At 35.5% G+C, this 14381-nt stretch overlaps 1 protein-coding gene across 2 annotated transcripts in view; it reads left to right on the forward strand.

Annotated features, from left to right (window-relative positions):
- The window catches only part of PDS5B (PDS5 cohesin associated factor B), a 182770-nt gene that overhangs the window by 86001 nt on the left and 82388 nt on the right, over positions 1 to 14381 (forward strand). For both annotated transcript variants that reach the window (XM_025364578.1, XM_025364579.1), the window contains exons 9-12: positions 1818 to 1933; positions 4835 to 4929; positions 10248 to 10393; positions 13507 to 13658. In XM_025364578.1, the coding sequence (XP_025220363.1) occupies positions 1818 to 1933; positions 4835 to 4929; positions 10248 to 10393; positions 13507 to 13658 (509 nt within the window). The remainder of the gene's footprint in view (positions 1 to 1817; positions 1934 to 4834; positions 4930 to 10247; positions 10394 to 13506; positions 13659 to 14381) is intronic.

Genomic DNA, 14381 nt, shown 5'->3' on the forward strand with positions numbered 1-14381 from the left:
AAGTAATCCACCTGCCTTGACCTCCCAAAGTGTTGGCATTACAGGCAGAAACCACCACCCCCGACCCAGTGAAATTTTTTGGTAGCATGTTCCTAACTGCTTTGACATTAAATTATGCTGTAAAATTGAGCTTTATTTGCAGAATTGGAGAATATACTTTTCTTTTTCAAATCATTACAATAAGATTAAGTAAAGCTAGTTATAATTATTTATCCTTGTGGACCCAGAAAAGTTCTTAAATGAGTTTTGCGTCTAAAAATTTTGATTTTCTTTCAAAAACAAAACAGTCCACATTGGTAATGTGAACACCCCAAGTAGCCAGTACATAAGTATTCTTCTTATATTCTGGAGTATGTTTTCGGTATGTTTCTCAAATGAGTCATTCAATTAACTGGCCTTCCTGTCCCCTTTTTAATGTGGTTAGTGATTTGGGTGAGGCAGCAGGTAGTCACACCTCTAATTATTTGTTGGTTTATATGATTTTCTCTAGTAAAGATATTGAGTAAATGCTATGCATGTTCCTACACACTATGAGAAATACAAAAATAAGGAAATTATCATCCCTGCTTTCAGCAAACTTAACATCTAGTATGAGAGGAAGAGGAAAAAAATCCAGATCTAATATGAGGCCAGATATTATAAGTGTCATAAGAGATACAAACAGCGTACAATTGAAGCAAAGGAAACAGCATGCAGAAGCATATAGAGGTAGGAAGGTTCCGGGTGAATTTGTGGAACACAAAGAATTATAATTGGAAGATAGCATAAAGTAAGTTTAAATCACTCCTGGCTGCATATTAGAATCTTTGCCTGTTAAGACTTAAAGAAATAGCTGTCCAGGCACTAAACCAGACTAGCTGATTCAGAGTTTTGGGAAATTGAGGTTTTTTTTTTTTTTTTGTTATTGTTGTTGTTCTTGTTTTAATTTTTTTTTTTTTTAAAGTTTTGAGATGATTCTAATGTACAGCCAGGCTTGAGATATAATACTTAGAGGAATAAAGAGAGAAATAATAGAGATGAGTTAGGTCATATTGTGGGGGCTCTTGGCATGGCAGGTTGTGGCATTGGTTGAAAATTTAAAAACAATTTGTGTAGTGACATTTCCATAGCACCTTGAATATCAATGCCTTTTGATATACTCGATTCCCGCACTTTATGTTCAAGTCTAGTATTGTGACTGGCTCATTCACTTATCCATTGAGTCATTTGTTGGCAGTGCCAAAATCAGTAGTAAAATTGAGTTCACATCCCTAGGGTGTCCCCAGTGTAGTATATAAAACAAATTTGAGTTTTCACAGGTTTAAGTCCTCTTCTTTTTACTGTTGAGCTCCTTTTAGAAATCTGGTCTATGTAGATGAAGGGTCTTACTGGGAGACTTTAGCACATACTAATAGAGCTAAAAAGTATATTCACACAGAGTTTTCAATTTTCTGTAGGCCTGGCCTCTGTCAGTGTCTGTTCTGAAAAACCACACATAGTTTTTCAAGGGTCCTGGGTAGGTTTTATAAGAGTTTATTTTGACTCTGAATAGAAATAAACCTTAATTGTAGGAGGGGCTTCTAACATTGGAACAAACTTTAAAGATGTATTTTCATGAAAGAGTACTTCTTTAATGGAATTTGAGATAATTAGAGCATTTATGATGACATTTAATTTTGTGAGAAGTAAAGTGAGCATTTTTATGTAATTTTTCATTTAGAGTTCATGAAAGATTTTCTGTGGAATTGGAGCATCAGGGAAATCGTGGCAAAGAATGGGCAGCCTTATTCTGAATATCTACTGCATGGTTTTAAAGCTGTGATTGTGTTTTATTTTAGAGCAATGATAATGAGGAGCGCCTACAAGTTGTTAAACTACTGGCAAAAATGTTTGGGGCAAAGGATTCGGAATTGGCTTCTCAAAACAAGCCACTTTGGCAGTGCTACTTGGGCAGGTATATGATTTTGGTTTCCCATTTAAAACTAATACATGATTCTACTGACCGTTTTTGTAAAAAAAACATTATCCACGTTTAAACTGTGTTCTCTGGAAGTTTTGAAAGTTGTTAATGACTGGCTATATTTATAATTACTCTTTTAGTCTTTATCCTCAGTAATTTTTAAAAGATAATACATTTTAAAGCTATCTCTTAGGGTATTATGACCATGAAGTTAATATTATTACTTTAAGGCAGTGATTAATTCCAACTGAAAATACCTCTTTGGGAGATAGAGCCCCTCCACAAATTAATTAAAATTAATTAGATTGTTTGGAGATATTGACAGGATAAGAATATTCACAGAGTGAATAAAGAAATGACTATTTATATTTCTCTTCCTAACTTCCTTTCTGTATTTCTCAGTTAAAGGAAATGATGGCCTGGATTCCTTGCATGGTTTGAATGATGCACAAAATCCCTGAAATGGTTGCAAAATTTTGCATATGTTTGTGTATGTCACTGTTCTGTGAGAGGTATTCATTTCATTACCTTTTCTAAAGAGATCCCTGACCTTGAAATATTAAAAGCCCGACAAATGCCTTGGCTGAAACCTGCTTTGACTCAGAAAAAAAGAGAATTTTTCCCCTCAAATTATTCTCATAACAAATAATGCAGTTAAGTTATAAACAAACAAGTACGATCTGGCTGGGCGCAGCGACTCACACCTGTAATCCTAGCACTTTGGGAGGCCGAGGCTGGCGGATCACGAGGTCAGGAGATCGAGACCATCCTGGCTAACACGGGTGAACCCCGTCTCTACTAAAAATAGAAAAAAATTAGCCAAACGTGGTGGCGGCGCCTGTAGTCCCAGCTACTCGGGAGGCTGAGGCAGGAGGATGGCGTGAACCCGGGAGGTGGAGCTTGCAGTGAGCCGAGATCTTGCCACTGCACTCTAGCCTGGGCGACAGCGAGACTGTCTCAAAAAAAAAAAAAAAAAAAAAAAAGTAAGATTTAAAGACTCTGATTTTATTTTCTTTGTGTTGAAATATTTGCAATGGTATCACCACTTTCTTTTCATTTTAATAAAAACTGTCAGTGATTACAGTAAATTTCATATTTTGGTCTCATTTTTCTGATTTGTTAAATGAGAATATAAGATGTTTGATAAGTGTTTGTTAAGCTTCAAATCTCCAGTCTGATTTCTTGATTCTTATTTAGCTCAATAATTATATTCAGTGAGTCAAGTTAAGCCAACTTTTTTCTTTTAAATACAATGGAAAGTTTTTAGACAGTAAGGAAGAATATCAGTTTAAATTATGCAACTCAATTTAAAGTTTATTTAATATTTTAAAACAAAAATACTTTTACTATATAGATATTTATTATATCTTTAAATTAAGACTTGGATTAGCCGGGATGTATTTTTTTGGTTTTTAACTGGAGAAATCCTAATGTAAATGTGTATGTCACCTTTCTATCCTATTGTAATTTTTCCTTTTAATATTAATGACATGAAACTTACACAGTATTAAATAACACCAACTTTAAGGAGTTAGTCTTTTAAAAGACATCTTAGTATATTTATTTTTAATTGTTGTAAGGTGCATGTTTACCTGAGAAATGGTAAAGTATATAGGATTGAGTACCTGAATTCAAAACACTCAGGAAGCTATATGGGACCAGAGGCTAGATTTTATAACTTTTGGGAGGGGAGGTATACTTCATGGAACATATGCTTTTTTCTAATTTTTATGAGTAATTTGGTGCTGATTTTGAAGACTTTTTCCCTCTCCTTTATAATGCTAAATTTTGTTTCTTAGGTGTTGAATGATGTAAGATTTGGGAGCCTTTTGATTTCATAGAATTAAGACATATGAAAATATCGAATGGAAAAATCTTGGCTTCACTTTAATGTTCTTGATACTTAATTTTTTTCTTAATTACTATTTTACATTCTGTGATAAAGTAACGTATACAGACTGAACATCAGTGTTCAGCTCATCAGATCAGAACATCAGAGACAGCTCAACATCATGTGCTTCCTAATGGAGGAACACAATACCCTCTATGGTGTTTTGGTAGTCTGACAAAAATAAATTGACCAGAATATGATCAAGTCTTTAGCTCTAACTACCAGTTTACAGGATTTAGAAGAGAGAGGAGCCTGTTAATTCATATCAGAATGATACAATTAGCAAAATCTAAATTATGGAATAAAACCATACACACACACAGCAGTTGCTCTAGCAAATTACAGGGAAAAAAAAGAGTTGGAGGGAAAACAAAAGATTAAAAGAGGCTTAAGTGACATATCAACCAAAGAATTTTAACTTTTTAGGGATACATACATATTTACAGATGTAATGTAAAAAGTGGTTTTGCCATTAGTGGCAAGGTAATAATTGTGATGAGTAATTGGATAGTAGTAATTTGGGTACACTTTTAGAGTCATGTAATATACTATAGGGTTTAGTGTAAGATCTGCCATACATTAGTGAATGCCCTATATTTTAAAAGGAATACTTTAGGGAAAGTTTTCTTTCAAACATAGTTTGGGATTTATGATATTTCTGTGAACGGTATATGCACACTTGCATAAATAGATGTATTTGAAAGTATAATGTTTATAGGAAATTTTTTGTCATTCTTATATTTGAGCCTAATGTATATGGTTTAATCAGGTTCCTTAAAATCACATAGCTCTCACAGGAGATTGCCCTAGTTTATATAGAGGTTCCAGAGCATTCAGACATACATCTTATATCAGAAACCTTGTAAAATGGTTTGGTTCTACTTTGCATTTTCCTTCATAAACTTTTTTTTTCTTTAATTAGAAAAATATAAATTGGGTACAGATTTAATGCATGTCTGTTTCTCTTATTTTAAAGATCACTCTGTGCCTTTATATTTTATCAGGTTTAATGATATCCATGTACCGATCCGCCTGGAATGTGTGAAATTTGCCAGCCATTGTCTCATGAACCATCCTGATTTAGCAAAGGACTTAACAGGTACTATATATATGTAACAGCAAATATTCTTACATGCTCTTCAGTGGAAAAAAGTTTCATAGGGGAAAAAAATCCCTTTTTTGGGGGGCAGTAGGTAAAGTTTTGTTTTAGTTTAAGGTCATGGAAGTTGTTCTCTGAAGCTAGATTTTTTTTTTTTTTTTTTAAAATAGAGACAAGGTCTTGCTATGTTGCCCAAGCTTGCCTAGAACTCCTGAACTCAAGCTTTCCTTCTGCCTTGGTTAAATTAGTTTACCATGACTCACCTAAGTTCTTAAAATATTAAAGAACATTAGTCTTATAATCTAGTCAAAGTCAAGACCTGTTTAAATCCAAATGTCTAAAATAAGTTTAGAATTGTCTTTAAACTAAGAAACTAATAATTGTTCCTGGAGATAGACATTTTCGTAGATGCTTCCAGCCTACGTGAGAACTATGCAGTAGAAATTCTAGCTTCAGGCTGAGCACAGGCCAAGGCTGGTGGATCACCTGAGGTCAGGAGTTCGAGACCAGCCCCACCAATATGATGAAACCCTGTCTCTACTAAAAATACAAAAATTAGCTGGGCGTGGTGGCGTGCACCTATAATTCCAGCTATTCGGGAGGCTGAGGCGGGAGAATCGCTTGAACCTGGGAGGCAGAGGTTGCAGTGAGCCAAGATTGTGCCATGGGCAACAAGTGCGAATCTCTGTCTCAAAATAATAATAATAATAATAATAATTTTAAAAAAGCAGATATTTTACCAGTTTCATCCTTTCTGGGAGACATCCCACTTGGAGCTTTCTGGTTTCCTACTCACATCTGTACTCCTTAGACTGCTTGCTCTGAGCTTCTGCTATATAGCATTGACTTTAGTGTCATCCATTCTTCCTCCTATCTTTGCTCTCCCCTTCCATCCTCCTCCCTTCTTTTTCCCCTCCTTTCCTCTTCGTTTGTGTGTGTGTCTGTTTCTCCACTTCCCCTTTCTCCTTCCCTTTTTCTCTGGATGTTCCTTTTTTTTAAGCATCCTTTTCTTGTGTTGCTAATACAGTATTTTCACTGAGAGTGTCAATAGTAGTTTTTTGAGGAATTTATCTTTTTCTTCCAAAATGTCTGTTTCTGCTAATTTGTTTTTTTCACCTTATATTTGCTTTTGTCTTTGTTTTCCATATTAAAGGCTTTGCTCAAATGATTGGCAATCCAAGGCCATCTGCTCATGATTAAGAGTAGGGGCGCTAAATCAAAAGCTGTTTGGAAAGCCCTGAGTATATGCTTTCCTCAAATGATTGGCAATCTGTGGCTATCTGTTCATGAGTGAGAGTTGGGGGCTGAATAAAAAGCTGTAATATTTGGAACACTCTGAGTACATGGTTGGGTCTGTCAACTCTGAACTTCACTTTTGAGTGATCAGAGTAAGTTGTTTGTTGGGGAGCCCTTAGTTTAGATACTTCCTCTTCATCCTGTCAAATTTCCAATAGAAGAGTATCTTATCTAGAAGTTAAAGGTGAGTTACTAATGTGTTTGGGAAAAGAATGATGGGTTTCTGCATTCACATTTCAGATTAGTTGTCACATAATCCTCTTTTGGGGTATAGTATCCATGCCCTCAACTGTTTGATGTCCCCCAGTTTAGCGCTACTGTTTTATATTTTTATTATAGAATTTATCTCCAGACTTCTTTTGTTGTGGAATAGGGTCAGTATCCTAAATGGATTTCTCAAACAGCCTTCACCCAGTCCTTCCTTCTCTTCCTTGTTTTAAGATACGGAAGTACTTGTTGCTAGTTCCTATGCCTTTTGAAGAGTGTAGTATATATTGAGTTGGTTGACATGTTTTTCTTCTACTGGCTTAGGATTTTGTTTTCTTGGGAATCTAAGATTGGTTATATTTGTTCATCTGGTTTTTCAGAGCCTATTTTTTTTTTTTCCCCGTTGTCTCTTACTTGTTCGTGCCATTCCATTGGGTTTGTTCTCTGAAGTATTTAGGTGTGTTGTATCTCCAAAATATTTTTAATTGTATCACTCATCTTTAAGGAGCTTAAATAATTTTAAATAATTCAGTATGCAGTAATTGTTCACATTTCTCTTAAAATTTATCTTTTTTCTCGAAAATTTTAGTGATATATAATCAAAATGATAATTTTAATACTTATTTATACTACATTATTATTTTCATGCCTTCATTTTAGATTTTGAATTTTTTAAAAGTAAGTTTTATTGCTTAGTTGTGATTTTTAAATTGTTTTTTAAGAGACAGGGTCTTACTCTGTTGCCCAGGCTGATTTTGAATTTTTTTAATTGAAATATTTGAATCATGTTTTTCAGTTATTAAAACCAGGCCCCTGCTTTTTTGCCATTGATAACGTGTAACAGTGTGCACCATTGATTTGTACATGGCTAGATAGAATTTTTCTTTCATTGAACTTGCTGTCATGTTAGGTTACATAGGTCACAGAGGATTTATACTGACTGAGCAGGAGAGAGGCAGTGCTGGAAATATCCTGCCAATGTATGCCTTTCCTTCTTAGGCTCATATTGGCTTCCCATCTCCTCTTTCCCAATAGCCTTATTGAGTCAGTCGTTTCTTGCTTTTTAACTTCTACTCGGTGTTGCTGCAGATGAGGGCTTGCTTTATCCTTCTCTTAACTCATTCTGTAGAAGATTCTTTCTTTCTCCCCTACCTGAAATATGATGGCAGGTTTCAGAGGTTTTTACTGCTAGAGAAAGTGATAAAAGTGTAAGAGTAGTAAAGCAGTCCTTGCTTTTGTTTGAAAGAGTGAGGCTTGAGACTGGGCACGGAGGCTCAAGCCTGTAATCCCAGCACTTTGGGAGGCCAAGGCAGGTGGATCACTTGAGGTCAGGAGTTTGAGACCAGCCCAGCCAACATGGTGAAACCCCGTTTCTACTAAAAAATACAAAAATTAGCCGGGTGTGGTGGTGCACGCCTGTAATCCCAGCTACTCGGGAGGCTGAGGCAGGAGAGTTGCTTGAACCTGGGAGGCAGAGGTTGCAGTGAGCTGAGAGATGATGCCACTGCACTTCAGCCTGGGTGACAGAGCAAGACTCAGTCTCAAAAAAAAAAAAAGTGAGGTTTTGATTTTTTTTTTTTTTACTAGTTTCAGTCACATCTTCAGTTATTTTCTTTTAAACCCCATATACCCTGTTTCATTTAAAATTTCTCCAGCTTCATTCCTGACTAGCAGGATCATTTCACTTTCTACGTGTGAACCTTATACTATAGTGCTTCTCAACCTCATCAGACCCAGTCCTCCCTTTTTAAGCAAATAATTTGTAATTCTCCCTTAAATAAAATGAATAGATAAAACAATCCACTTAAAAAAGTTAAAAAATTAATTGCCCTATTTGTAATATACAGGAGAAACCAAAGGGAAGTAGTTTATAATAAAGTAGTATATATTTTAATATTTAAATGTTTGGATATGACATAGAGATAACAGATGCCTCCACAAGTTTCTCAATTATTCTCTGCCACAGGGGGATATGGAAAGCTCTGTGAATCCTAATTGGTAAAGTATTTGGATGACTACCTGAACACCTAACTCACATTTATCTGTATTTTAGAGAAAATATCAGAGTCTGTGCTACAGTTTTTTTTTTAACTTAAAAAAGAAGTGTAATTAACTTAAAATGTACAGATCCTAAGTGTTCAGTTTGATGTTTGAAGAGACAGTGAATTTCCATGATGCCAAAAAGTCCCCCTATATCCCCTTCCAGTTAGTTCTGTCGTCATTTTCTGATTTCTATTTCTGTAGGTTAGTTTTGCCTGTTTTTGAGTTTCATATATGTTGAATCATACAGTGTGTACTATTCTTTTTGAGGGTGGGGAATGGAGAGAGAGATCTGTCTGCTTTCATATAACGTGTTTTTGAAATTTATCCTGGATCGTTTATTCCTTATTGTTGTTATTCTGTTGTATGAATATACCATAATTTGTTTCCTTCTTCTTTTGATGGTTATCTGGGTTGTTTCTGATTTGGGGCTGTTAATAGTGATTACTGTGAATAGCCTTATACAAGGATTTCTGTGGGCTTATGTTTTTATTTCTTTTTGCAAACAGTAATGAAATTGCTGGTCATAGTGTAGATACATGTTTAACTTTATAAGAGACAGTGAAAACAGTTCTCCGTATTAGTTATGCTGTTTTACATTTGTCCCAGCAATGAATGAGAGTTCCAGTCATTTAGCATCCTTGACAACATTTTATGTTTTTAGTCTTTTTGTTTTTAGCCATTCTTATAGGTTCTTAAACTATTTTAAATGTTTTCAGTGTTCTTTCTGGAAATAAGCTTATTTATTGTTTTCTTTCCCGTTTGGGTTTCGTCCTTTTCCTTTGTCCTGTGACATTTACTTGTTGTCCATCTGCCAAAATTTTGTTGACACATCTCTTGCTGTGATCTCTTGTTGTGATCTCTTCTCTTGTTATTTGTCCCCTTTAAAAAACTTTTTGTTTTTTTGTTTTTTTGTTTTTTGAGACAGAGTCTCGCTCTGTCACCCAGGCCTGGAGTACAGTGGCACAATCTCAGCTCACAGCAACCTCCATCTCCTGGATTCAGGTGATTCTCCTGCCTCAGCCTCCCGAATAGCTGGGACTACAGCTGTGTGCCACCACGCCTGGCTAATTTTTTTGTATTTTTAGTAGAGATGGTGTTTCACCATGTTGACCAGACTGGTCTCCTGGCGTCAGGTGATCCACCCACCTCATCCTCCCAAAGTGCTGGGATTACAGGCGTGAGCTACCACGCCCTACCTTTTAAATTTTTTTTTTTTTTGGTTTGTTTTTTTTGAGACAGAGCTTCGCTCTTGTTGCCCAGGCTGGCATGCAATGGTGCGATCTCAACTCACCGCAGCCTCTCCCTTCCACGTTCAAGTGATTCTCCTGCCTCACCCTCCCAAGTAGCTGGGATCACAGGCATACGCCACCATGCCCAGATAATTTTGTATTTTTAGTAGAGATGGGGTTTCTCCATGTTGGTCAGGCTGGTCTCGAACTCCTGACCTCAAGTGATCTGCCTGCCTCAGCCTCCGAAAGTGCTGGGATTACAGGCGTGAGCCACTGCGCCCAGTCAGGTTAGTGAATTCTTAAGTACTCAATCTACCAAATGGAGAGGAGGCTCTTACTACTCAATTGGATGTCACTACTGTTTTTTGACTGAAGAACTAATTTTCCTTCTTTATTCCTTCCCTTCCTTTCTGGGCTCTTAATTTTCTTGAAACTTCTACTTAGGTATTGTTTTGCTAAGGCTTATTTTCAAGGGTATCATGCAGTGTTTTAAAAACATTTTAGTTATTAAAGTTTCCATTGTAATAAAATGTTATCTTTCAGAGTATCTTAAAGTGAGGTCACATGACCCTGAGGAAGCTATTAGACATGATGTTATTGTGTCAATAGTTACAGCTGCTAAAAAGGATATTCTTCTGGTCAATGATCACTTACTTAATTTTGTGAGAGAGAGAACATTAGACAAACGAGTAAGTACAAATAAATAATTACTAAGTTTTCATTTTTTAAACTTGAAGTTTAACAGTATTTGAAAATATATTTAAATATGTATTTCAATATAATTAGCCTTTTTTAGGGGAGTGGAGGCATTTTAATATTTAAAATTATCTGAATGTAGTTTTACTTTTTGTTGTATTAAATTGTATCAGTTTTTCTTCATCAAAGATATTTATGCTAATCCTAAAAATAAGACAGCTCTTAATGGTAGTCAGATGTTTAGCCTGTATACCAGTGTTAATGATAAGGGACTTTTGTAAAGGCCTGAGATACAACTTCTTTTATGTTGTTGACTCTTCTTTTTCTTTCTTCTTTCAGGGCTATTGTTGTTATATGGGTATGAATTGGTAGTTGTCTAGCTGGTTGCATTATAATTAACATGGAATAGAGAATGAAAGATGTTTTCAACTTATAAAAGCTAAACCCGATAGAGTGCCATGCTTCTAGCCTATTTTCTGTGACCTCAAGCCAACTTTTTTGAATGAGTACCCACTAGCTCCACTCATTAATCAGTGAACTTGAGAGGACTGTATCTTGTTATGTTTGTGTTTCATATTGCATGGAATATATTAGGCACTCAGGAAATACTTTAATGGATGTTCGTTCCCTCCTGATTGGCCATAATAGTATCTAAGCCTCATTTAGGCATAAGAGTAATTTTGGTGAAGGATGAGACTTTTTGACTTAAGTACTAATTAGCAGACAAAGTGGGAGGCCTGCCTGTTGGTTGTTGGAATAGCTTTGACTAGGTAAATTTTTTAAAACATTGTAGGCCGGGCGCGGTGGCTCACGTCTGTAACCCTAGCACTTTGGTAGGCTGAGGCGGGCGGATCATGAGGTCAGGAGATTGAGACCATCCTGGCTAACTAGGTGAAATCCCATCTCTACTAAAAATACAAAAAATTTGCCGCGTGTGGTGGCGGGCGCCTGTAGTCCCAGCTACTTGGGAGGCTGAGGCAGAATGGCATGAATCTGGGAGGCGGAGCTTCCAGTGAGCTGAGATTGTGTCACTCCAGTCTGGGCGACAGCAAAACGAGACTCCTTCTCAAAAAAAAAAAAAATTGTAATGGGTTGATCGTGCCATCTCCCTTGTTTAATACTCTCCTTGATAATGCGGGTTGTGCGTGGAGGATAAATGGGCAAGAAGCACATGGTTTTCCTTTCAAATCTATAGGTATCCAGAACAATTTATTTTAACTGATAAATTTAGACTTTATTGAATATTTCATTGTGGTATTAATTATTGAAAAGGGCCAAAAGACATGGAGGGAAAGGATATTTGCATTGTTCGTAGCCTTCTAAATGACTTTTTTTCCAGCTAGACTTAGAATTTGAGCTGTTTTTGTGTATTGTTGGAATCATAATGTATATTTTTGATCATCATGTTATGTTCATTGTATGGTTGCTTGATTCATTCATATAAAAATTGAGCACTGAAAAATAATTGACTATGTATATGTTCTTGGTAATATTAGAATATGATGTATCTTTAAATTCTCTTCGAAGAAGAGGGAATTAAGAGTTAGAGATAACATAGGGAGTTAGAGATACAAAGTTTTTATAAACAAATTGAAATCGTATTTATTTTTTTGAGACAGAGTCTCCTTTTGTCACCCAGGCTGGAGTGCAGTGGTGCCATCACAGCTCATTGTAGCCTTGACCTGGGCTCCAACAGTCCTCCCACCTCAGCCTCCTGAGTAGATGGGACTACAGGCGTGTGCCACAATGCCTGGCCAATTTTTTTTTTTTTTTTTTTAACTTAAAGATAGGGTCTCGTTATGTTGCCTAGGCTGGTCTCGAATTCCTGGTCTCAGGCCATCCTCCCACCTTGGCCTCCCAAAGTGTTAGGATTACAGGCATGAGCCACCATGACTGGCCTGAAATCTTTTTAAGATTTGTGGAAGTTTTTTATTTCAGTATGTAGTTGGTGGATGAATGAGACAAGAAATATTCTTAATATACTATAATTAAGTGAAAGAAAAACCAAGGGAATAATTTGTTGCTATAAACGACAGACTATAGCGAAGGAAAAAGGACCATAAAGGAAACAATTAATAATCTCTGCAGATTCATGATGTTTTCAACATTACCAGCTTCCTTTTGATTACAGTGCTGTGTTTATGTAAAATTAAAGAATGAACTTATTCTAAGATAATGAATGTCAGATGCACTGTAACAAATATACACTTGTTTAAGAAAAAGTTGAATACATTTCCCTTATACTTCAACTCAGTCCCAGATGTACAGAATGGACCACTGATAAGTATTTTTACATTCAGCATTTGATAAAGCCAATATCATATGCCTTTAATACATCTTAATTACTATTATTTGTAATAGTGTAAGTATGCTCAATATAGACCCTAATTAAGAAAAAAATTGTGAGGGATGGGTCGCAGTTTATCTATTTAATTCTGTGTTTGTGTTTTAATGTTTACTTTCTTGAGCTGGCTGCAGTGGCTCATTCCTGTAGTCCCAGCATTTTAGGAAGCTGAGGTGGGAAGTTTGCTTGAGGCCAGGATTTCGAGACTAGCCTGGGCAACATAGTGAGACCCTGTTTCTACAAAAAACAAAAATAAAAAATTAGCTAGGTGCGGCATTGTATGCCTGTAGTCCCAGCTACTTGGGAGGCTGAGGTGGGAGGATTGCTTGAGCCCAGTTGTTCGAGGCTTTGGTGAGCTGTGATTGCACCACTTCTCTCCAACCTGGGCAACAGAGACCCTGTCTCTAAAAATGCATGAACAAAAATTTTGGTAGCTTGTTTTTCCTCACCAATTTTAAGTCACAATATGTAGAGTGTGATTAGCTTTTGTTTTGAGGCATAGATGATAGGTTTAAGACATTAAAGCGTTAAAGTTCTTTACACATGTTGATTTTTCTCCCATACTTTACATAGTAGAAATATTTATGTGATAGTTGTGTGCTTTTTTAAAATAAATATAGTAATTATAAATTGATATTTAGTATCTGAGACTTGAAAAAAATCTGTAAAGGGAAGGAAAACACAAAACTAGGAAACTAGACTTTCCTTAGTTTATATAATGGAAGACTTTTTACATTATAAATAAAACTTTTTGTTTTTAAGTGGAGAGTACGCAAAGAAGCCATGATGGGACTTGCCCAGATTTATAAGAAATATGCTTTACAATCAGCAGCTGGAAAAGATGCCGCAAAACAGATAGCATGGATCAAAGACAAATTGCTACATATATATTATCAAAATAGTATTGATGATCGGTAAGTTAAGGACACTATAAATATTTGGTGACTTTGAATGTTATATAACTTGATTTATTGGTTTATGCAAAGTATTTTCTTTATGACCTTACACTTTTCCCTCAGTTTTTAGTATAAGGTAATGGTAGTGAGTGAATGAGCTCATTCCCACCCAAGCCATAAATGAAGCAGTAATGTACATATAACTTTAGGGATGGGTACAGGTTTTATGTTCCATATTCTGATACAAATACATATCATATTTGAATACCATATTCAAATACAGATATTACTATATTTGAACAGTAATATCTAAAAATAGGTTTGTGTATAGTTATAATTTTAGTTCATAGGTAATTGTGTTACAAGGATCTTCATTAATTTTTTTCAAATAAAACTTTAAAAACCTGTTGGATTTTACACATTTAAAAACAATTTCTACTGAAGACTAAAAAATAGTTTATAAATTTATATAAAAAACATGTTATCTGAATATAATCTTAATATTTTTTCCATTCCAGGCTCAGATTAGATCTTGTATGGACTGCAGTCATTTATTAGTTAATAGAGCTCTAAATCCTACTTATAGTCTGAAATGATTTGATAGATTAGTGGAAACCAAATGATTTTGCCTGTAGCAGATCAGAATGAGAAAATTAAGAAGCAGGTCATAGTAAAATTTTAAGAGGCGTAGATACTAAAAACTGGATTATCTATGAAACTTTATAGTTGTTTTTATAAAAT

The sequence above is a fragment of the Theropithecus gelada genome, chromosome 17 (assembly GCF_003255815.1).
Source record: "Theropithecus gelada isolate Dixy chromosome 17, Tgel_1.0, whole genome shotgun sequence".
NCBI classification, from domain to species: Eukaryota; Metazoa; Chordata; class Mammalia; order Primates; family Cercopithecidae; genus Theropithecus; species Theropithecus gelada.